Source organism: Acinonyx jubatus, chromosome D1 (genome assembly GCF_027475565.1).
Source record: "Acinonyx jubatus isolate Ajub_Pintada_27869175 chromosome D1, VMU_Ajub_asm_v1.0, whole genome shotgun sequence".
Classification (NCBI taxonomy): Eukaryota; Metazoa; Chordata; class Mammalia; order Carnivora; family Felidae; genus Acinonyx; species Acinonyx jubatus.
Genome location: NC_069390.1, coordinates 56,436,314 through 56,461,060, shown reverse-complemented (window position 1 = coordinate 56,461,060; position 24,747 = coordinate 56,436,314). Strand labels below are relative to the sequence as shown.

The following is a 24,747-nucleotide window of genomic DNA, read 5'->3' as shown; positions in this document are numbered from 1 at the left end:
AGATCCACCAATACCCTCATGCTGGATTAAGTACCTATCTTCTATAACTTTGTGCTTCCTTCACTGTACTGTGTTTAAATATTTACTTGTTTGTATTCCCAGTTTTTGGATGATAGGAACTAAGTCCTAAGTTCTTAATCAGGTAGTAAGTAACACATCCTAGGGACTAAAAAACCAATGTTTACTGAATAAATTTAAAAAGTTATTTGGTGGGGGGTCCCTGGAGGGCTCAGGCAGTTAAGTGTCTGACTCTTGATCTCATGGTTCAATCTCATGGTCTGTGAGACCAAGCCCCACATCAGTCTTTGTGCTGATAGTGTGCAGCCTGCTTGGAATTCTCTCCCTCTCTCTCTGCCCCTCCCCATGCTGGCTCATTCTCCCTCTCTCAAAATAAATAAACATTTTTTTAAAAAATTAAAAAAAAGGTTATTTGGAATAATTTTCTCACTGTTTGCTCCTGGGGAAGAAGGCAGGGTGCCTCAGATACATGCTGAACTGGCAGCAATTTCATTCTGAAATGCTGTGGCTGCCAAAGATGGAGAGATCTTTGGTGTTGATGAGGGAACAGGAATCCTGCACCTCAGTAGTGTGAGCAAGGAGAGATAGAAGCAACCTCACCAAACACAAACATCATTTTGGCAAGCCATATTTGGCATGAGACCTTCTGTCTTAGAAAAACTACCTCAGATACATTTACCAGGTCCTTAATTTCCAGCTGATCTCTTTGATTCAATGAACAGATATGTTCTGCCTGCCAAGGCAGCCAGCAGTATGCTGTATGCTATATATGCTATAAAAGAAATAGAGGATAACTTCTGCCCTTATGATGTAGGAAGAATCTTAAGACAGGAATGAAAATTAACAATATAAGCATATCCTTTCGGGGAGACTTAAGAGGTAAACAGTACAATATAGACAGAGGTCTTTAGCAATTTAACTGAGGGAGTAATCTGAGTGGTTTGGAGGAGTTAGAGAAGGGTTCTGGGAAAGGAACTAGAGATGGATTTTGAAGAAGAGGTAGGAAGAGAGGATACTAAAGTTTTTTATCCTAAGATTGATTTCCTTGGGGGAGGGGCAGTGTTTTACTCATTTCTGAAATTTCACCCTTAGCACAAAGTGTTTAATAAGTATTTAATCAAATAATTGAATTAATGAATAAATTAATGACAAAACAGCCTTTACTTTAGTGGAAGTCATAGCCAATTCAGTGATTTTTATGAAAACTATTTACCCAAAGGGTTTTTATTTACCCAAACCCAAATAAAAACTGAGAAAGGAACCTATGCCCATCCTCTGTTTCTCCACCATTTTCTCTGGAACACAGAAAGTGAATCCAGAACATGAAGCATCAGAAGTAGAAAAGGCCTTAGAGTCTCATTTAGTCCAAACTCCTACCTCAGAAATGGAGATAGCTAGACAGGAGATAATCCATAATTATTAAAATTGTAGGAGGTACTACAGTGTATTAGAAAAAGGATGGATTTTAGACAACTGGGCCAAGTGTGAAACATTTAAAATATTAAAAATAATTCTGCACTTTACATAAATGTTTCCACACGTGATATTATAATAAAGATAAGGCTTGGAAACTGAACTATTCTTTTGAACTTGGTGCCTGAGCTGATGAAAAAGGACAGTTAGAATCTAACATTCAAAATATAGACAATATAGATTTGTGGGTTACCTCCATTCAATGGCATTCTCTAGAGACTTGAAGGTTTTAGGACGACCACGTAAGAAATTCTGCATGCTATTAAGTGCATCCATGGCTGTACCTAGATGTTAAACAAATACTTTAACCACAGCACTTAACATATTCTAAGCATTTACATTTACTGGGCCAACTGTGTATATCTGCCCTCAATGATGGTAGAATTCAGTGATGTTTTGGGGAAAAAAGATGCAGCTTAAAAAAATTCAGAGATTGATGTGATAGCAAGTTTCGAAGATGGCCTCCAGTGATTTTTGCCTCTTGATATTCACTCCCTTGTGTAGTCTTATACTGAATAGGGGCTGACTTGTATAAGCAATCGTATGACTTCTGAGGCTGGGTCATAAAAGACATGGCAGCTTCTTTTTAACATTAAATATAATTATGGGACATACATACAATTGAAACATTATGTAGCCCTAAAAGATATTTACAAAGAGTTTTCAATGACATGGGAAATGACCATATAATATAGGGTACGGGTGCAATGGGTGAAGGTGTCAAAAGGTACAAACTTCCAGTTATAAAATAAAAAAGTCTTCAGGATATAATGTACAGTATAGTGACTACAGCTAATAATATATATTGTGTATTTGAAAGTTGCTAAGACAGTAGATCTTAAAAGTGCTCATCACAAGAAAAATAATTTATTATGTGTGGTGATGGATGTTAACTACACATACTGTGGTGATCATTTCATAATATATACACATATTGAATCATTATGTCATACAACTGAAACTAATAAAATTTGTATGTCAATTAAAAAATACTCAGAATGCCTTTGCCACAAAGTAACAGAAAAAATGATATAAAGACAGAGGGACATAGTTCAAGATGAGTAGAGATCAATAAATTAAAATAAGGTAATAATAATCTACCATGGATCTCTTATAAATCAAAGATTTTGATTTAGTCAGTACTAAGAAAACTTACCTTCTACAACATCGATCATACAGAGACCCAGGAGGCTTGGCACTAGGTTAGATGATGCTGTGTGGACTGCAATAGCTCCACCCATACTATGTCCAATCAGCATAATTGGAGGAGGGAGGTCCCCATACATGGCTTCAACCACATTGCCAACATCCCTGCAAAGAGAAGGAAACAAAGCTGGGAATGCTCTCTGACAACACTAAAAATCGTTTTCTTTCCTAATTCCTTTGTTTAGTCTGCAACTGACAGTGCTAAGACTGTAAAGGTCTACTGGGCCATCTTGAAAATATACCTATGTCAATCTCTTAGCATGCCCCCGCCCCCACCCCCCCGTATCTATTCATGTAGCCACACATTTAGCTCTTCTAATAAACAGGACCAAGAACCCAAGTTTTCTGATTTTCATATACCTTTATTTTAAATGTAAGCTTGAAACTCTGGACAAATAATTTAAGTGCTCTATGCCTAAATTTCCCCAACCATAAAACAGAAAACAATTTTACTAAGCATTCTAACGTAGTAAAGTTTAGAGTCACAAGATGAATTGCAGCCCTACTTTATTTTTTATTATGTGGACTTGAATTAGTTATTTAATCTCTCAGGCAGTTAAATCTATAAGATGGAGATAAGAATATGATTTACTAAATATATATGTGTGTGTGTGTGTGTGTGTGTATATATATATATATATATATATATATATATACACACACATAATTTACTATTCGAGATTAACTGAAATAGTGAATGAAAACTACTTTGAAAAGTATAAATGCTATCCAAAGGTTAATTGTTACTTATGATTTGTCAAGTAAGTTGCTTGAAATATGAACATAAATGTAAGTACAATGTTCTGAGAAACTAGAAAGATGTTCAGAGCTAATTTTTATTGACTTCTGTCTTCGTTTTTAATTGAGTGGATCGGTTAACAAAGTCAAACCTTAAAGCTCTGAAAATGAGAACTGAAGTAGGAATCTGGGTTTAATTTGCATATAGGCCCTCTTTGCTACAGCAATAGGTAGGTATGGTATGTTTTCAGAGACCACTGGCTCTACTGTCTTCTGGGAGTGGCTGAGTCAGTTAACTTCAAAAGACAGTTTTGTGTTGCTGGGTGTTATTATATACCTCAAGCACCCATACAGTGTTAGCCAAATAGAGCAGATGTGGATATAGGAAACACAGCCTTCCGAATATGATCTCCAAAGTATTTAGAATGGAAAAAGTAAATGCTATGAATTAATCTTTTTGTTAAAGTTTATTTATTTATTTTGAGAGAGATAGAGACAGCATGAGTTGGGAAGGGGCAGAGACAGAAATCCCAAGCAGGCTCCACACCACCAGCACAGAGCCCAACACAGGGCTCAAACTCATGAAACTGTGAGATCATGACCTGAGGAGAAGCCAAGAGTCAGATGCCTAACTGACTGAACCACCCAGGTGCCCCTCAGAAGAAATTAATCGTAAAAATCTCATAAAAACAGGGCACCTGGGTGGCTCAGTCAGTTAAGCGTCCGACTTAGGCTCTGGTCATGATCTCTCAGTTCATGGTTCGAGCCCCGCATCAGGCTCCGTGCTGACAGCTCGGAGCCTGGAGCCTGCTTCAGATTGTGTGTCTCCCTCTCTCTCTGCCTTCCTCTGCTTGTACTCTGTGTTTCTCAAAAATGAATAAACATTAAAAAAAAATTTTTTTAATCTCATAAAACAATTACAGATGTGAATAGGGTAGCTGTAGCACCTGCAGATAATCTGAATGGCATACAAGGAGGCCTCCAACTTTATAAGTGAAAAAAAATAGTTTAAAAATATTCCTTTGGAGTTAAAACTTTTGGTTGGTAACAACTATAATAAAATAAACGGATGCTATAGAAGATTATCTAAGTCCAGGTCTCCCTAAAATACTCAGTAACCTAGTTGCAGGGGTTCTGTGATGAAGGTGGACAAGGTCTGAAACAAAGCAACTCCATACTGCATCTAAGCTTAGCAAAAGTGTATTTCATCCAGGTAAAAGGTGGTTACTGATCATCTACTACAAGGAGAAATTTATTCTTATTGAAGTTAGCCAAACTACCAAGATTAGTGCCTTGAGACATGTTCTGAAGTTCCAGAAAAATAAAACAAAGATGAAGAAGCAGATGTTATCTACAAAACTAGTTGTAACTAGATATGCCACAATTTAGGTAGATGCTTTAAAAGGAGATTCTATCATACTTATCAATAATGGGTTCATTTCCTGAGAAGCAACAGACATAAAAGAAAAAGAGTATCAGAGCAACCTGAACCAATTCTTGGTTCTTCTACTTTCAGGGGAATTACATTTTATGTATGGTTGAGATTCCGAAGTTGATACACAAGGGAAAAATCATGCGGTCAGTACTACTTGAAAATTACATTAATTGTCCATTAAATATACCCATTTTGAGATTTTTGTTTCAGAGTGACTGAATTCAGAAATCATATAAATGTTTTATTGCTTTGACTATTTCAACAATAATCTAACTTATTAGCTCTTCTGGTTCTTGGTAATCATCTTCAACTATGCTGGATGGTTTTAGTCATCTATTTTCTTTTTACCTTTCTTGCCAGTTATCAACTGGCAACTCTCAGCTCCAATTCATCCTTCCTTGCATGTTCTCCAAAACTGGATCTGGGGCCTTTAAATATTTTTCCTTTCCAGCTGGCATAATGTTAAGCTTTATCAGTAGAGGGTGCAGGAGAGACACTGCAGAAACTAGGTTTTGCTCCTAGTTCACGTAGCATGGTAAGCACTATATAGCACACACAGCTTCCCCAGTGCCCAAATCCTGCAGCACAGGTGGCTTCTCTGGCACACCATCCCCCCAGGCCCAATTTTTCCCTAGTCTTATTAAGATAAAATTGGTACATAAAAATGGCAAATAATTAATGTATATAATTTGGTAAGTTGGGATATATGTATACACTTGTGTTACCGTCACTATGATTAAGGTAATAAACACTTCCAAAAGTTCCTTTGTGTGTGGGTGTGTTTGTGTGTGTAGGTGTGTTTGTGTGTGTGTGTGTGTGTGTGCACGAGATAAGAACACTTAACATGATATTTACCCTCCTAACAAACTTTTTAAGTACACAATTATGTCATTATTAAGTATAGGCACCATGTTATATAGCAGATCTTTGGAACCATTCCCGATATTTTTGTTGCAGAGTGCCTCTGGTGAGATACCTCCCTGTGAACAGCTTCCCCTGCACCCTAGAGGGCAGGTATCTGGCCAGTTCTGCCAAAGTGGCATCCAAATGACTTCTCTGTCTTTAGTAAGCCACAGTCCTGCCCTCTACAACAGGGTCTAAATCTCAACCTCTTCCATTAGTGTTCTCTGTCAGCCCAAGGTGATAGTTCTCTGCTTCTTATATCTGCTATTCTTCCTTTTTCTTGAAAAGTATTCCAGCTTTACTGAGGTATAACCGATAAAATTATAATATATTTAAAGTGTACAACGTGATGATTTGATATATGAGTATATTGTGAAATGACTCCCACAATCAAGTTAATTAAACGTATATTCTTCAGTGTTCTCTTTACTACTTTTTTTTTTTTTTTTTTTTTTTTTTTTTTTAAGAGAGCCAGGATGAGAGCAGAGACAGAGGTGGGGAGAGAGAATCTTAAGCAGGCTCCATGCTCAGTGCAGAGCCAGATGCAGATGTGGAGCTTGATCCCACAACCCTAAGGTCATGACCTGAGCAGAAATCAAGAGTTGGATGCTCAACCAACTAAGCTACCCAGGCGCCCCTGTTCTCGTTATTTCTTATTAGCCAATTCTTCATTACTCCAATCCCCTATTATAGTTAATAAGTCTTTATACTAAACTTTCCCTGTTTAAATTACTGTGATTTTTCTTTCCTGATTGTCTCAGACTGATACATTATTAGGCAATGTATCCTTCAGGTCCTCCCTCAATTAATTCTTCAAATTCCTGTAGGACATCATCCAAGTCATCATAACCCTTTGGCAACCTGGCGACTTAGATGATGGATTTCACTTTTTTGTCAACAGTCAGGAAACCTTAAAAATTGTTCACGAATCTTTCAATAGGTATCACCAACATACTTGATTATCTTGGGCTTTATTGTTCTCATATTACAAAGGCATTAGGAACAACTGAGAGAACAGATTCTTAGCTCCCTTCTCATGGTTTCTTAGGCATATGGTCATTAAATGGAATGGTACCATATATTGTTATTTTTCTCTCTCTCTGCCAAGCACCATAGTTGAATGATCACAATTCTGGTCTATTAACTGTGTGACCTCATACAGTTAGTCATTTAATCTGAGTTAGTATACTCATTGGGTAAAACAAGAAAAAAGGATAATATGTACACTACAGAATTAATAATGTAGATAATTAAAATAAATAACTTAATTAAATAAATTACTTATTCTTAATAAGTGCTTAATTTACACTTAATAAGTCTGGCAGATAGCACACAAACAGTATCTGCTATAACAATAAAACTATGACCACATGAGTTTCATTTCTGAAGGTAACACAGTTTACTCTTGAATTAAAGTTGCTAAAGTAAGAAGGGACAAGATATTTTTGGCCGAAGTTGATCAAATACTTGAGAGACCATGTATTAAAGCCGGGTAGTTAGAAGAATCCTGTTTACAATATAGGTCAGTGGTTCCCAAACACCAGTCACAGGACTGGCTGCATTAGATTTCTTTACAGAGCTTTATCAAAATATAAATAAATGTCCAGATCCCCCCGGTAGAAGCACTAATTCAGTAGGTCTGGGGTAAGGTCATATCATCTGTATTTCAATCACTTATTAGGTAAATCTGATGAGTGACCATGTTTGAGGCTACTGTACATACTATAGTCATCTTGTACTTTGAGGCCCAGGGTATCACTAATTCTTCTTTTTAAAAAAATTTTTTAGTGTGTTTTACTTTTGAGAGAGAGAGCGAGCGAGCACGAGCAGGGGAGGGGCAAAGAGACACAGAATACAAAGCAGGCTCCAGGCTCTGAGCCGTCAGCACAGAGCCCAACACGGAGCTTGAACTCATGAACTGTGAGATCATGATCTGAATCGAAGTTGGACTCTCAACTGACTGAGCCATCCAGGTGCCCCTCATTAATTCGTTAATATCTTGTTCTTGTCTCTCTAGGAAGTTGGATAAAGAACGTGGGCAGGAAACCTTAAGAACATCTTACATGGCAGGGTCTTTTGTATACAACCCCCTTTTCAAGCATAAGTTCCCAATAGATATCCAGATTCTATTCAACTCTGTCAACAGAAGAAAACTTTGCAAAAGACAACATAAACTAAACTGTAACTCAAAGAATTCTCAAGTGCTTTATGTGATGACATAATGCTGAATATATCAAGAAAGATGGAGGTTTCTTTCAGGATTAAATACTAAGGAGACACCAAATACAGGGGAAAAACAACAGAAATAAAATTTTCTCTATGCTAATTATTGTACAACAGTCTCACTAGGAGAGTAAATAGTTACACTACTATTCATAATAGTAATGGAAGCTAGGTGATGTATAAACAATATTACATTACTTACTTTGCCATTGTTTCTGCAGACAGGTCTTCAGAATTCTTGACTTTTGTTTCACCTAAAAAGAAAATATTAAAAAAAATAAAATTCCCAAAAATACAAATTATAAAAGCAAGAGTATTCTCTTTAAAAAATCTCACTTTTGGGAATGAAATGCAGACTTTATGGTTGTGTATGATGGGCTTAGCAAGGATTTTCTATGTTAAAGATGCATCTTGATAATTGGGCACCCTAAGGAAGATGTAACTCCAATAGCCTAGCAAAGATTTATTTACATTCCTTATATATCATCAGCATCAGAATTTGGTTACATTAAAGGACATTTTCATAGCTAAACAATAACATATATGTGTATTTATAAAATATCTTTTGTAAAAGCTGGAAACTAAGACTTCCCTCAAAGAGCCCAAATGGAATGGACCAGGTTATTCTGTGGCCATATTGAAACTTGTAATAGTTAACAGTATTCAAAGGGGTTGGCAAATTTATCAGAGTTAGTGACTAATTAAGTACATCACTCACCATGACCTCGCAGATCTAAAGCCACAATTCTACACTGAACCCTACTAATGATCGCCGCCTAGGAAGAAAAGATAATCTGGTTTAGTAAACTTTCCCCATTACCAATGATAACTGTTGAACGAATACCTATCACAATTCAAGAATCTCAAGATAATCAAAGGAAGACTTGCCTTTTTTTTCTCATTTGAGTATAGTTGGTGTATAATGTTACATTAGTTTTAGGTATATAACATAGTGATTTGACAAGTTTATACATTAACTTATGCTCACCAAATACAAACACTATTATAGTATCACTGACGGTATGCTGTGCCTTTTATTTCTGTTACTTATTCATTCCATAGCTGGAAGCCTATATCTCCCCCTTCCCTATACCTATTTAGTCCATCCCTCGACGCTTCCCCTCTCAAACCATCAGTTTGCTCTCTGTATTTATAGCTCTGACTCTGCTTTGTTTCTTCTTTTTCTTTTTAGATTCCACATACAAGTGAAATCATATGGTATTTGTCTTTCTCAGACTTATTTCACTTAGCATAATACTCTCTAGGTTTATCCATGTTGTTGTAAATGTCACAATCTCATTCTTTTTTATGGCTGTGTAATATTCCATTCTCTGTATATGCATCTTCTTTAACCATTTGTCTAGCAATGAACACTGAGGTTGCTTCTATATGTTGGCTATTGTAAATAATGCTGCAATAAACACAAGGGTGCATATATCTTTTCAAATTAGTGTTGGGTAGTCCACTACCCAGTAGTGGAATTATTGGATCATATGGTATTCTTTTTTTTTTTTTTTTTTTTTTTTTTAATTTGAGAGAGTGAGAGAACACGAGCAGGGAGAGGGGCAGAGGGAAACGGGGAGGCGGGGGTGGGGGGAGAGAGGGAATCTTAAGCAGGCTCCACACTCAGTGCAAAGCCCAACATGGGACTCGATACCATGACCCTGAGATCATGACCTGAGCCAAACTGGAAGTACAAAACTTTTCAATTTTAAGTAAAACTAAAAAACTGACAATTCTCTTCATTTTTGTACATACTTTGGTTCTATCCCAACTTTTTTTTTAATTTTCTTCTTTTTAATTTACATCTAAGTTAGTTAGCATATAGTGTAACAATGATTTCAGGAGTAGATTCCTTAATGCCCCTTACCCATTTAGCCCATCGCGTCTCCCACAACCCCTCCAGTAACCCTCTGTTTGTTCTCCATATTTAGGAGTTTCTTCTGTTTTGCCCCCCTCCCTGTTTTTATATTATTTTTGCTTCCCTTCCCTTACGTTCATCTGTTGTGTGTCTTAAAGTCCTCATATGAGTGAAGTCATATGATATTTGTCTTTCTCTGACTAATTTCGCTTAGCATTAAACCCTCTAGTTGCATCCACGTAGTTGCAAATGGCAAGATTTCATTCTTTTTGATTGCTGAGTAATACTCCACACATCTTCTTTATCCATTCATCTATCAGTGGACATTTGGCCTCTTTCCATACTTTGGCTATTGTTGATAGTGCTGCTATAAACATTGGGGTGCATGTGTCCCTTCGAAACAGCACACCTGTATCCCTTGGATAAATACCTAGTAGTGCAATTGCTGAGTTGTACGATAGTTCTATTTTCAATTTTTTGAGGAACTCCGTACTGTTTTCCAGAGTGGCTGCACCAGTTTGCATTCCCACCAGCAGTGCAAAAGAGATCCTCCTTGTCCGCATCCTCACCAATATCTGTTGTTGCCTGAGTTGTTAATGTTAGCCATTCTGACAGGTGTGAGGTGGTATCTCATTGTGGTTTTGATTTGTATTTCCTTAATGCTGAGGGATGTTGAGCATTTTTCATGTGTCAGTTGGCCATCTAGATGTCTTCTTCAGAGAAGTGTCTATTCATGTCTTTTGCCCATTTCTTGACTGGATTATTTGTTTTTTGGGTGTTGAGTTTGGTAAATTGTTTATAAATTTTTGATACTCACCCTTTATCTGATATGTCATTTGCAAATATCTTCTCCCATTCTGTCGGTTGCCTTTTAGTTTTGCTGATTGTTTCCTTCCTGTGCAGAAGCTTTTTATCTTGATGAGGTCTCAATAGTTCATTTTTGCTTTTGTTTCCCTTGCCTCCAGAGACATTGAGTAAGACAGAGACAGAGAGTTGAGTAAGAAGTTGCTGCGGCCAATATCAAAGAGGTTTTTTTTAATATATTAAATATAATTTATTGTCAAATTGGTTTCCAAACAACACACAGTGCTCATCCCAACAGGTGCCCTCCTCAATGCCCATTACCCACTTTCCCCTCTCCCCCACCTCCCATCAACCCTCAGTTTGTTCTCAGTATTTAAGAGTCTCTTATGGTTTGCCTCCCTCCCTCTCTGTAACCTTTTTTCCCCCCTTCCCCTCCCCCATGGTTTTCTGTTAAGTTTCTCAGGATCCACATAGGAGTGAAAACATATGGTATCTGTCTTTCTCTGTATGACTTATTTCACTTATCGTAATACTCTCCAGTTCCATCCATGTTGCTACAAATGGCCAGATTTCATTCTTTCTCATTGCCAAGGAGTATTCCATTGTATATATAAACCACATCTTCTTTATCCATTTGTCAGTTGATGGACATTTAGGCTCTTTCCATAATTTGGCTATTGTTGAAAGTGCTGCTATAAACACTGGGGTACAAGTGCCCCTAATGCATCAGCACTCCTGTATTCCTTGGGTAAATTCCTAGCAGTGCTATTGCTGGGTCATAGGGTAGATCTATTTTTAATTTTTTGAGGAACGTCCACACTGTTTCCAGAGTGGCTACACCAGTTTGTATTCCCACCAACAGTGCAAGAGGGTTCCCGTTTCTCCACATCCTCGCCAGCATCTATAGTCTCCTGATTTGTTCATTTTAGCCACTCTGACCAGCATGAGGTGGTATCTGAGTGTGGTTTTGATTTTTATTTCCCTGATGAGGAGTGACGTTGAGCATCTTTGCATGTGCCTGTTGGCCATCTGGATGTCTTCTTTAGAAAAGTGTCTATTCATGTTTTCTGCCCATTTCTTCACTGGATTATTTGTTTTTCAGGTGTGGAGTTTGGTGAGTTCTTTATAGATTTTGGATACTAGCCTTTTATCAGATATGTCATTTACAAATACCTTTTCCCATTCCATCAGTTTCCTTTTAGTTTTGTTGACTGTTTCCTTTGCAATGCAGAAGCTTTTTATCTTGATGAGGTCTCAATAATTTTTGCTTTTAATTCCCTTGCCCTTGGAGATGTGTCGAGTAAGAAATTGCTGTGGCTGAGGTCAGAGAGGTTTTTTTCCTGCTTTCTCCTCTAGGGTTTTGATGATTTCCTGTCTCACATTCAGGTCCTTCATCCATTTTGAGTTTACTTTTATGCATGGCGTAAAAAAGTGGTCTAGTTTCATTCTTCCACATGTCGCTGTCCAGTTTTCCCAGCAACACTTGCTGAAGAGACTGTCTTTAGTCCATTGGATATCCTTTCCTGCTTTGTCAAAGATTAGTTGGCTATATGCTTGTAGGTCCATTTCTGGGTTCTCTATTCTGTTCCATTGATCTGAGTGTCTGTTTTTGTGCCATCTATCCCGACTTTAAAATATGGCTCTCTTCACCTAAATCCCTCTTTAAGTCCTAACTCTTCCTCACTTTTCATGAAACACACAGTAAACACCTCAAAACGATGAACCTCTGAGTTCTACTATTACCTATGATTCTCATCCATATTCGTTGGCTATCTTTTCCCTACTCTAGAAGGAAAATTCTCTAGATAAGGACCATGAGTAAGTATGCATCTTGGCTCAGGATATCACACAAATGTGACATTTAGATCATGAAATAACCCTGAAAGCAGTACAAATCATGAAATCTACCAAATATTCACTTAAGATAGATACAACATGGGGTGCCTGGGTGGCTCAGTCGGTTAGGCATCTAACTTCAGCTCAGGTCATGATCTCTCAGTTCACAAGTTCGAGCCCATGTTGGGTTCTGTGCTGACAGCTCAGAGCCCAGAGCCTGCTTCAGATTCTGTATCTCCCCCTCTCCCTGCCCCTTCCCTTCTCACACTCTGTCTCTGTCTTCTCCCAGAATAAATAAACATCAAGAAAAATTAAAAAAAAAAAGATAGATACAGTAGTATACACAACCTTGTACCACAGTTAAATAAAAATATATTGAAAAAAATCATATCATGAGGAGGTACAATTTTTGAAGTTTAAACAAACCTGGAATAATTGGAGAGCTTCTTCCTCAAATAAACTAGATTCTTTGACAATACATCATAACTAGTGCTAGTAAATGTCATCAACATTTTTTACCTTTTGGGAATATAATGGGTCTAGCCTAACCCTCACATTTTATGTGAGGAAACTGAGGCCAAGAGAAAGGAAATTATTTGCTCAGGGTCATAAAAGAGGTTAGTAGTAAAAACAGAACTAGAATCAAGGTAAGTTACAAATATAACAGTCAATGTATAACACAAAACAAGTCAAATTTCTTAAGTCACCTTCCCCCTCATTTTATTTCTAAGTGATTACATATATCATCTTAAATACAGTCTCATTATAAAAGTGTTGAAAATATAGAAAAGTAATAAGAAAGAGAGGAGATAAATCTCTTTGATGTAGCCCTCTGTCATCTTGGTAAAGATGGCTTTTTTTTCTTCAGATTTATCGAGATATTACTGACATATTACATGTAAGTTTAAGTTGTACAATGTGATGATTTGATAAATGTGTATACTGCAAAATGATAATCACAATAAGGTTAGTTAAGATTTCTATCCCCCCACATGATTACCATTTACTCTTACGTGTGGTGAGAACATTTAAGATACTCTTAACTTCCAAGTATATAATAGAGAATAAACAATTAACAGTATATACATACCACACAGTATGTAATGTAGTACATTAGATCCCGAGAACTTAATCTTATAGCCAAGAGCTTATACCCTTTGACAAATATCTCCCAATTTCCCCCACCTTGCAGCCCTTGACAACTAATATTAATATCTATTACTATAAATTTGACTTTTTTAGATTCTGCATACAAGTAAGAACATGAAGTATTATTAGTCTTTCTCTTATTTCACCTGGCATAATATAAAGCCTTCAAGGTTCTCCATGTTGTTACAAAAGGCAGGATTTCCTTCTTTTTTATGGCTGAATAATATTCGTGTGTGTGTATCAGTTTCTTTATCTATGTTGAATGTTTAGGTTGTTTCCATATCTTGCTTATTGTCAGTAATACTACAAACATGGGGTACACATACCTCTCTGAAAGTGTTTTTTTCATTTCCTGTAGATATACATCCAGAAGTGGGATTGCTGGCTCACATGGTAATTCTATTTTTAATGTTTTGAGGAATTCTATACTGTTTTCCATAGTGACTGTACCAATTTATATTCCCACCAACAGCGCACAAGTGTTCCCTTTTGTCTACAGCCTTGCCAACGCTTGTCTCTTGTCTTTTTGATAACAGCCATTCCAACAGTTGTGAGGTGGTATCTCATTGTGGTTTTGATTTGTATTTTCCTGATTAGTGATGCTGAACATATTTTCATGTACCTGTTGGCCATTTGCACGTCTTCTTTGGAAATATGTCTATTCTTTTGCCCATTTTTGTTTAAAAAAATTTTTTTTAATGTTTTGAGTAACAGAGAGAGACAGAGAGCATGAGCAGGGGAAGGGCAGAGAGAGAGGGAGACATAGAATGTGAAGCAGGCTCTAGGTTCAGAGCTGTCAGCACACAGTCCCCAGTGCGGCTTGAACTCATGGGCTGTGAGTTTAACTTACCTAGCCAAAGTCGAACGTTTAACCAACTGATCCACCCAGGCGCTCCAGTCTTTTGCCCATTTTTCAACTGGATTTTTTTTTTTTTTTTTTTTTTTGCTATTGCGTTGTATGGATTCCTTACACATTTTGGATATTAACCACTTATCACATAGATGGTTTGCAAAAATTTCCTCCCATTCCATAGGTTGCCTTTTCATTTTGATGATAGTTTGATGTAGTCCCACTTGTTTCTTTATGCTTTTGTTGCTTGTACTTTTAGTGTTATACCCAAAAAATCATTGCCAAGACCAATGTCTAGGGGGTTTTTTTCTTATATATTCTTTTAGTAGTTTTACAGGTTCAGGTCTCACATTTAAATCTTGAATTCATTTCAAGTTAATTTTTGTGAGTGATGTGAGACAGAGGTCCAGTTTCATTTTGTATGTGGTTATCCAGTTTTGCCAATACTATTTACTGAAAAGATTACCCTTTCTCCATGGAGTCTTCTTGGCTTCCTTGTCAAATATTAGTTAACTGTATATGCATGGCTTTATTCCTGAGGTCTTCATTCTGTCCCATTGGCCTAAGTGTCTATTTTTATGCCAGTGCCATACTGTTTTGATTACTATAGCTTTGTAATAAAATTTAAAATCAGGAATTGTGATGGCTTCTTCTCAGGATTGTTTTTGCTATTCAATACTTTTGTTGTCCCACTCCAATTTTAGGACTTTTTCTTTTTCCATGGAAAATGTCATTGAAATTTTGACACGTATTGCATTGAATCTGTAGATGGCTTTGGGTAATATGGACATTTTAACAATATTAATTCTTCTGATCCATGAATATGGGGTACCTTTCCATTTATTTGTCTTCTTCAATTTCTTTCATCAAATGTCTTATAATTTTCAGTGCACGGATATTTCACCACCTTGGTTAAATTTATTCCTAAGTGTTTTATTTATTTGCTATTATAGGTGGGACCATTTTATTTAGTTCTTTTACAGATACACTGTTAGTATATTTATATTAGTATATTTATACACTGTTAGTATATTAAATCACATTTTAAAAATCAGCCAGAGGGGCACCTGGCTAGCTTAGTCATAGAAACGTGCAACTCTTGATTTCAGGGTTGTGAGTTCAAGCCACACATTGGGTGTAGAGATTATTTAAGTAAATAAAATTTTTAATAATCACCTAGAGGGGGGTCTGGGTGGCTCAGTCGATTAAGCATCCAACTTTGGCTCATGTCATGATCTTATGGTTCATGAGTTCAAGTCCTGTATCAGGTTCTGTGCTAACAGCTCATAGGCTGGAGCCTGCTTCAGATTCTGTCTCCGTCTTTCTCTGCTCCTCCCACACTCGTGCACTCTCTCTCAAATATAAATAAGACATTTAAAATTAAAAAAAAATCACCTAGAAAATGAATTCTGTTTCTACTTCCATTACTGTAATGAATGAAAAATGGATAGGGGTGTCTGGGTGGCTCAGTCGGTTAAGCATCCAACACATGGTTTCAGCTCAGGTTTCGTGAGTTAGTGGGTTCAAGCCCCACATCAGGATCTGTGCTGACACTGCGGAGTCTGCTTGGGATTCTCGTTCTCCCTCTCTTTCTGCCTCTCCCCAACTCATGCTGTCTCTCAAATAAACTTAAAAAATTTTTTTAGAAAAGAAAAATGAGTAACTTTAAAAGAGAATAATGGACTGAAATTCTACTATACTTTGCTATTTGTTCTTGAAAACTAATTTACTAGAGTTATTTAACACATTATGGTGGCAGTAAAGTCTTCAATGCCAAAAACAAATCTGTATTTTGGAAATGAAATTAAGTGGCAAAGATTGTGTCAGGTTTGCTTTACTGCTCTATATTAAAAAAAAAGATAACAACAAAATATGCATTTGAAGGAAGTAACTGTCAATTCCAATTTTAACTTAAAGGCAATAATTTATAATCTTATGTGCCTGTCAGAAAACGCTGACAATAATGTTATAAAATTGATTTTTCCATTCACTTATTTAACAAATCTTTCTATAGCTTATAAAAATCTGGCACCAATTGCATAATGGGGTTGCGGTATGAAAAAGACAGGCAATGTTCCTGTTCTCATGATATATATATCCTAGTGTGGCAAATTAAGAATAGGAAACATAAAAGAACAAAGTAAATTCAACACGTTTCATAAGTAATGAAAAAGTGTCAGAGCACATCCATAATAGTCATTCCAGATCTTGTCTCAAATGGTACAACTTTCCCACTTTTGGAATGTTTCAATGAAATGCAGCTATTTAAGAACTAGACTTATCTGACCACTCTTCTTTTCTTTTTTATTTTAGTGTAGTTGATTTATGTCACATCAGATTCAGGTATACACCTTAGTGATTTGACAGGTTTATATATTATGCTATGTTCATAAGTATAGCCACCATCTGTCCCATTACAACAATATCATTGACTGCTGACCTTATGCTATGCTTTTTATTCCCGTGACCTACTCATCCCATAACTGGAGACCTGTATCTCCCTCTCCCCTTCACCCATTTTGCCCTTTGTCCCTCTTTCCCTCTGGTAACCAACAGTTTATTCTTGGTATTTATAATTCTGATTCTGCTTTTTTTCATTTTTTGGCCTCCATTTGTGAGTGGTATCATATGGTATTTACCTTTCTCAGTCTGACTTAATTCACTTAGCATAACACCCTCAAGGTCCATCCATGTTGCCTGAAATGGCAGATCTCATCCTTTCTTATGGTTGTGTAATATTCCTTTGTATACCACATTTTCCTTATCCATTCATCTACTGATGGACTCTTAGGTTGCTTCCATGTCTTGGCTACTGTAAATAATACTGCAATAAACATAAGGGGTGCATGTATCTTTTTGAACCGGTGTTTTTGTTTTCCCTAGGTAAATACTTAATAGTGGAATTCTTGGATAATATGTTATTTCTGTTTTTAATTTTTTGAGGAACCTCAATACTGCTTTCCACAGTAGCTATACCAATTTACATTCTCACCAACAGTGCCTGAGGGTTTCCTTTTCCCCACATCCTAACACTCGTTTCCTGTCTTCTTGATTTTAGTGACTGCAACAGGTGTGAGGTGATACCCCATAGTGGTTTAGATTTGCATTTTCCTGATCATTGGTGATGTTCAGTATCTTTTCATATGTCTATTGGCCATCTGTATGTCTTCATTAGAAAAATGTCTATTCAGGTCTTCTGCCCATTTTTTAATTGGACTGTTTTTTGGTCAAGTTATAGGAATTCTTTATATATTTTTGGATATTAAACCTTTATTAGGTATATCATTTGCAAATATCTTCTATTCAGTAGGAGACAACCATCCTTTTGTTTTGTTGATGGTTTCCTTTGCTTTCCAAAAGCTTTTTTATTTTGATGTAGTTCTGATAGTTTATTTTTGCTTTTGTTTCCCTTGATGTAGGAGACTTACCTAAAAAATGTTCAGGGACAACTGGGTGGTTCAGTTGGTTAAGCATCTGACTCCTGATTTCAGATCAGGTCATGATCTCACAGTCATGAGATTGTGCCCTGCATTGGGCTCTGAGCTGAGCATGGAGCCTGCTTAGGATTCTCTTTCTCCCTCTGCCCCTCCCCACCTCAAAAATATGTTGTTATGACTGAGGTCAGAGAAATTACTGCCTGTGTTCTCTTCTAGGATTTTTTATGGTTTTGGGTCTCACATTTAGGTCTTTAACCCATTTTGAGATTATTTTTATGTATGGTGCCAGAAAATAGTCCAGTTTTCCCAGCACCATTTATGAAAAGACTCTTTCCCCTATTGTATATTCTTTCCCACTTTATCATAGATTGACCATCTATATGACATTTACATATATATATATATGAGGTTTATTTGTGGGGTCTCTATCTTATTCCATTGATCTATGTGTCTATTTTTTTTTTTTTGAGAGAGAGAGACAGAGAGAGAGAGAGAGAGCAAGTGGGGAGGGGTAGAGGGGGAGAGAGAATCCCAAGCAGGCTCCATGCCAGTGCAGAGCCCAACATAGGGCTCAATCTCACAACCGTAAGATCATGACCTGAGCCAGTATCAGGAGTCCAGCACTTAACCAACTGAGCCACCCAGGTGCCACTCTATGTGCCAGTATCATACTGTTTTGACTACTACAGCTTTGTAGCACATCTTGAAATCTGTAATTGTGGTACCTTTCTCAGGATTTCTTTGGCTATTTGGTGTCTTCTGGAGACCCATACAAGTTTTAGTATTATTGTTCTAGTTTTGTGAAAAATGCTGCTGGTATTTTGATAGTGACTGCACTGAATCTGTAGATTGCTTTGGGTAATAAGGATATTTTGACAATATTAATTGTTCCAATCCATAAGCAGGGAGTATCTTTCCATTTGTTTGTGTCATCTTCAATTTCTCTCACTAGTGTTTTATATTTTTCAGAGTACAGGTCTTTCACCTCTTTGGTTAAGTTTATTAAGTATTTTATTCTTTTTGGTATTAACTGTAAATAGTATTTTTAAAGTCTCTTTTTGTAACTTCACTGTTAGTGAATAGAAATGCTACTGATTTCCGGGTATTTTGTATCTTGCCACTTTACTGAATTCATTTATTACTTCTTGTAGTTTTTAGTGGAATTTTTAGAGTTTTCTATATATATAGTATGTCATCTGTAAACAGTGACATTTAACTTCTTTACGAATATGGATGCCTCTTATTTTTCTTGCATGATTGCTGTGGCTAGGACTTCTACTATGTTGAATAAAAATGGTTACAGTGGAATCTTTGTCTTGTTCCTGATCTTAGAGAGAAAGCTTTCAGTTTTTCATTACTGAATATGATGTTAGCAGTGGGTTTTCCATATATGGTCTTTATTATGTTGAGGTATGTTCCCTCTAACCCCATTTTGTTGAGTTTTTATCATGAATAGATGTTAGTCTTGTTAAATGCTTTCTCTGCATCTATTAAGATGGTCACGATTTTTATTCTTCGTTTTGTTGATGTGGTATATGATGTTGACTGATTTGTGAATACTGAACCATCCCTGCATCCCAGGGATAAGTCCCACCTGATTGTGCTGAATGATCCTTTTAATTTATTGCTGTATGCTGTAAGCTTGTATTTTTTTAAGGACTTTTGCATCTATGTTCATCACGGCTATTGGTCCACAGGCTTTTTTTTTTTTGTAGTGTCTTTGTCTGACTTTTGTATCAGGACAATGCTGGCCTTGTAGAATATATTTGGAAGCTTTCCTTCCTCTTCTATTTTTTGGAATTCTTTGAGGAGAATGGGTATTAACTCTTCTTTGAATGTCTGGTGGAATTCACTTGTGAATCCAATTGGTCCTGGACTTTTATTTGCTGGTAGTTTTTAGATTACTGATTCAATTTCATTTCTTCTTTTTTTTTAAAGTTTATTTATTTATTGAGAGAAAGCAAGAGTGTGCTCAAGCGGGAGAGAGGCAGAGAGGGAGAGAGAATCCCAAGCAGGCCCCCTGCTGTCAACACTGAGCATGAGGCAGGGGTTCAAACCCATGAACTGTGAGATCATGACCTGAGCCAAAATTAGAGTCAGACACTCAGCTGAGCCACCCAGGTGTCCCTCAATTTCATTTCTTGTAATTGCTCTATTCAGGTTTTCTATTTCTTCCTGGTCCAGTTTTGGAAGACTGTATGTTTCTAGAAATTTATCCATTTCTTCTACGTTGTCCAGTTTGTTGGCATATGATTTTTCATAGTATTTTCTTATACTCCTTTGTATTTCTGTGGTATCAGTTGTTACTTCTCTGATTGCTGATTTTACCTATTTGGGTCCTATTTTTTCTTGATGAGTCTGGTTAAGAGTCTGTCAATTTTTGTTATCTTTTCAAAGTACCAGCTCTTGGTTTGACTGATTTTTTTTCTATTCTTTTAGTCTCTAGGTCTTTTATTTCTGCTTTGATCTTTATTATTTTCTTTCTTCTACTCACCTTGGGCTTTGCTTTTTTCTAGTTCCTTCAGGTGAGGATTAGATTGTTTGAGCTTTTTTCTTGTTTCTTGAGATAGGCCTGTATTGCTATACACTTCTCTCTTAGAACTACTTTTGCTGGGGCATCTGGGTGGCTCAGCCAGTTAAGCATCTGACTTTGGCTCAGTCATGATGTCATGGTTTGTGGATCTGAGCTGTGCTGACAGCTCAGAGACTGGAGCCTGCTTCGGATTCTGTATCTCCCTCTCTCTCTCTGCCCTTCCCCAAGTCGTATTCTGTCTCTCTCTCTCTCTCTCTCTCAAAAATAAACATTGGGGCACCTGGGTGGCTCAGTCAGTTGGGCGTCCGACTTCAGCTCAGGTCATGATCTCATGGTCTGTGGGTTTTATGGCTTTTACTTCTTATGGTTAACTTTAAAAAGCCCTGCCCCAACATCATATACGTTCTTAAGGTTTGTTTTTTTTAATTTGGTAGTTAAATCCATTTGGATTGTTATTTTTATGGTATATTAACTTGTGTTTTATACATGGGTTTATTTCTTGATTCTTTCTGCCGATACCACACTATTGATAGTTTTAGAGTATGTTTTCATATCTGAGAGGGCAAGTCCCTTCACACTTTTTCAAAATTATCTTGGTCATTATCGGGCATTTATTTTTCTGTGTGTATTTTAGAGTTTGTTGATAAAGTCTCATGAAAAACCCAAGTGAGATTTTAACAAGTTTGTCAGAACATACAGGAACATGATTCTGTGAAGTTTAATGTTTTCTCAATAAATATCTTATGCTATTTTTTTTTTTTAAGTAAGGCTTATTCCCAGATTTTATAGTTTTGTTGCTTTCATGAACAGGATCATTTTTCCTGTGATATTTCCCAACTTAGAAAAGGCAGATTTTAAGATACTGACCTTGTAAACTAAGGCTTAACTAGTTTTTCAGTTGATTTTCCTTGATATTCTAGAAAGACAATAATATTGTAAGTAATGACAATTCTCATTCTTTTCAAGTCTTTAAAACTCATTTTTCTTCCTAGTTTTATTGTTTAGCCAGAACCTCCAGTATAATGTTGGAAAAATTACCCCTATCTTGTCCCTGACTTTAAAGGAAAGTGTCTAATATTTCACCACTAAGTATATTTATATAATTTTTTGGTATATAAATTCAATAAAGTTAAGGAAGTTATTCACTTATGGATAAAGAAGATGTGGTATATATACTCAATGGAGTATTATTTGGCAATCAAAAGGAATGAAATCTTGCCATGTGCAACTACATGGATGCAACTAGAGGGTATCATGCTAAGCGAAATTAGTCAGAGAAAGACAAATATCATATGACTTCACTCATATGAGGACTTCAAGATGCAAAACAGATGAACATAAGGGAAGGGAAGCAAAAATAATATAAAAACAGGGAAGGGGACAAAACATAAGAGACTCTTAAATATGGAGAACAAACAGAGGGTTACTGGAGGGGTTGTGGGAGGGGGTTGGGCTAAATGGGTAAGGGGCATTAAGGAATCTACTCCTGAAATCATTGTTGCACTATATGCTAACTAACTTGGATGTAAATTAAAAAAAATAAATTAAATTAAAAAACAAAAAAAGAAGTTATTCACTTATTCCCAGGTGCAAGAAGTTTGCAACCTAAGTGGGTATTGTATTTGATCAAGTCCTGTTTTGGGTATCAAGTTAAGTAAGAGATTAATTACACTGATAGATGTTCGTTGTTTTTTTTTTTTTAATGTTTATTTATTTTGAAAGAGAAAGAGGAAGACAGAATGAGTGGGAGGGGCAAAGAGAGGGAGAGGGAGAGGGAGAGAGGGGGAGAGAGAATCCCAAGCAGGCTCCACACTGTCAGCACAGAGCCTGACGTGGGGCTCCATCTCACGAACTGACCATGACCTGAGCTGAAATCAAGAGTTGGACACTTAACTGACTGAGTCACCCAAGCACCCTTATACTGATAGATTTTCTAATCTATTTATTATTTTACTATACTACTGGATTCAATCTGCTGTTATTTAGGATTTTGCATCTATTTGATAATTGAAATTGAAACTGGCTCATAGTTTTCCTGCATTTTTGTGGCCTAGTTTTAGTATCAGACTGATGCTACATTCCTAAATAAATTGGGCTGCTTAAAACAGTACCAGTCTAAGTAGTGTTTTTACATGGTGAAAAAAATTAATTGAACTTTCTCCTTTTGGGGAGAAATTAACATTTCACAAGATAGCAAATATTTAGAATTGTGTAATACAAGAATAGTCTTTTAACTAGTCTGCCTGCCTCCATTTGTGTCTCTGGCCCAATCCATTAGCTATAGTAGTATCTTGACTAACACCCTTCAATAACTTATTGCCTATAACTGTGACACTCAATTAGAAGTAGGTAGAGGTATATCAAAATACTCAACTTTCCAGAACTTCCCAGTCTGGATATGTTTGTGATTATTTCAAACTAAACATACTTTACATACCCCTTGCCAATTTTGACATCCTAAGATATACTTAATGTGGATATGGATGGGGGAAGTGTTTAAAAACAGGTCTCTACTATTACCCTGAACTAAAGGATAAGGTGTACTTCCTGATACAAAAGGTCCTCCCATAATTTTTCCCCTGTGATCTCTAGGCACCTCTTTCCCTGCTCACTATCCTCATACTCTGTACTCAAGCTACTGATAATTTCCAAAACACACTTCATTGTTACAGTTTTCACTGCTTTTACATTTCTCTCTCCTTGGAATGCTTTCTTTATAATCCAACTTCTATTCAGTCTTCAAAATCTAGTTCAGATGTCTTCTCTCTTATGAAACTTTCCTTATAGTCCCCTCAATCGTCACCAGAGTTAATAATGTCCTCCTCTGTTACTTTTGTATCTTGTATAGAGATGCTGTAAATTTGTCTAAAACTGAGTGCTTGAGTCAAATACTTTATCAAGAGGCTCACTCACATCTTTTATTTATTCTCACAATTTCCCTATTGACTTAGGTGTTATTATACACATTTACAGACTGAGAAACAAAAGCCTGACAGATTAAGTTGTTTTGAAATTCAAACCCCAATCTGTTTGAGATGAAAGCTTCTTAATTTTTTTGCTGTGTTATTTGTTTACATGTGCCATCTTCATTTTTCCTATCTTCCCCATTAGACTTAAAACATCATATGAACAAGAGGATAGGATGTGTTTAATTCTCTACTGTATCCATACCACCTAACATTATGCCTGGTACAAAGTAGGGATTTAACAAGTTATTTCCTGATTGGTTGATCTTATTAAAGAGTGAACTCTCATATTTTTCTTTTTTTTAAAGTTTGAGAGAGAAAAAGAGCATGTGCGCATACACGAGTGAGGGAGGGGCACAGAGAGAGAGAGAGAGAGAGAGAGAGAGAGAGAGAGAGAGAGAGACTGAGAGAATCCCAAGTAGGCTCCACACTGTGAGCGTGGAGCCTGATGTGGGACTCAATGTCATGAACTGTGAGATCATGACCTGAGCTGAAATAAAGAGTTGGACCCTCTAAACCACACACACCACTGACCCTGGCTTTCACCAAGCTAACCCTTACTTATTTTGTTTTTCTTATGAAGCTTATATGCACAAAAGAGCAGCATTAGAACATTTCTTATTGGGGCAGCTGGGTGGCTCGGTTGGTTAAGCATGCGACTTCAGCTCAGGTCATGATCTCACGACTTGTGGGTTCAAGCCCTGTGTTGGGCTCTGTGCTGCCAGCTCACAGCCTGAGACTGATTTAGATTCTGTGTCTCCCTTTCTCTCTGCTCCTCCCCCACTCATTCTCTGTCTCTCAAAAAATAAATAAACATTAAAAAAAATTAGAATGTATTTGTTTTCTAGTGCCTTTGCCAACACTGAGAATTAGTTTTGGATAATATTAATTTGATATCAAAAACAAATGATACCTCCTATGTTAATCATATCTGATTACTAGTGAGGATGAACTTTCTCCTGTTTGTTCTCCATGAATTGTTTCTTCATGTCCTTTGGTGTAGCATATCCTGTGTTTGGGATTCTAACCATGTTATATAACTTCCTTATGTATCAGCCATATGTAAACGGCTTACTAACATTTGACAAAATCTTTAGGATAATTACATCTTTTCTTCCTTCTCAAACAGGATACAATGTACAAAATTTAACCTTTTCTTAATTACTCAAGACTGATGTTAACTTACTCAAGGAATAACTACTGAGCAACAACTCCCAACACAGGCCCTGTATGCTGTCATATTAAGAGTGAATGAGGCACAGTTCTGTCAAGGATCTCATGATCTAGCATCCCAAATATCAATCACAGTTGTTCC

The 24,747-nt window shown here is 36.7% G+C and overlaps 1 protein-coding gene across 3 annotated transcripts in view; it reads right to left on the bottom strand.

Annotated features, from left to right (window-relative positions):
- The window catches only part of PPME1 (protein phosphatase methylesterase 1), an 87,803-nt gene that overhangs the window by 25,238 nt on the left and 37,818 nt on the right, over window positions 1-24,747 (bottom strand). For all 3 annotated transcript variants that reach the window (XM_015075583.3, XM_015075584.3, XM_027039806.1), the window contains 4 exons: window positions 8,715-8,772; window positions 8,199-8,250; window positions 2,648-2,802; window positions 1,685-1,775 (listed from right to left, as the gene is read on the bottom strand). In XM_015075583.3, the coding sequence (XP_014931069.1) occupies window positions 1,685-1,775; window positions 2,648-2,802; window positions 8,199-8,250; window positions 8,715-8,772 (356 nt within the window). The remainder of the gene's footprint in view (window positions 1-1,684; window positions 1,776-2,647; window positions 2,803-8,198; window positions 8,251-8,714; window positions 8,773-24,747) is intronic.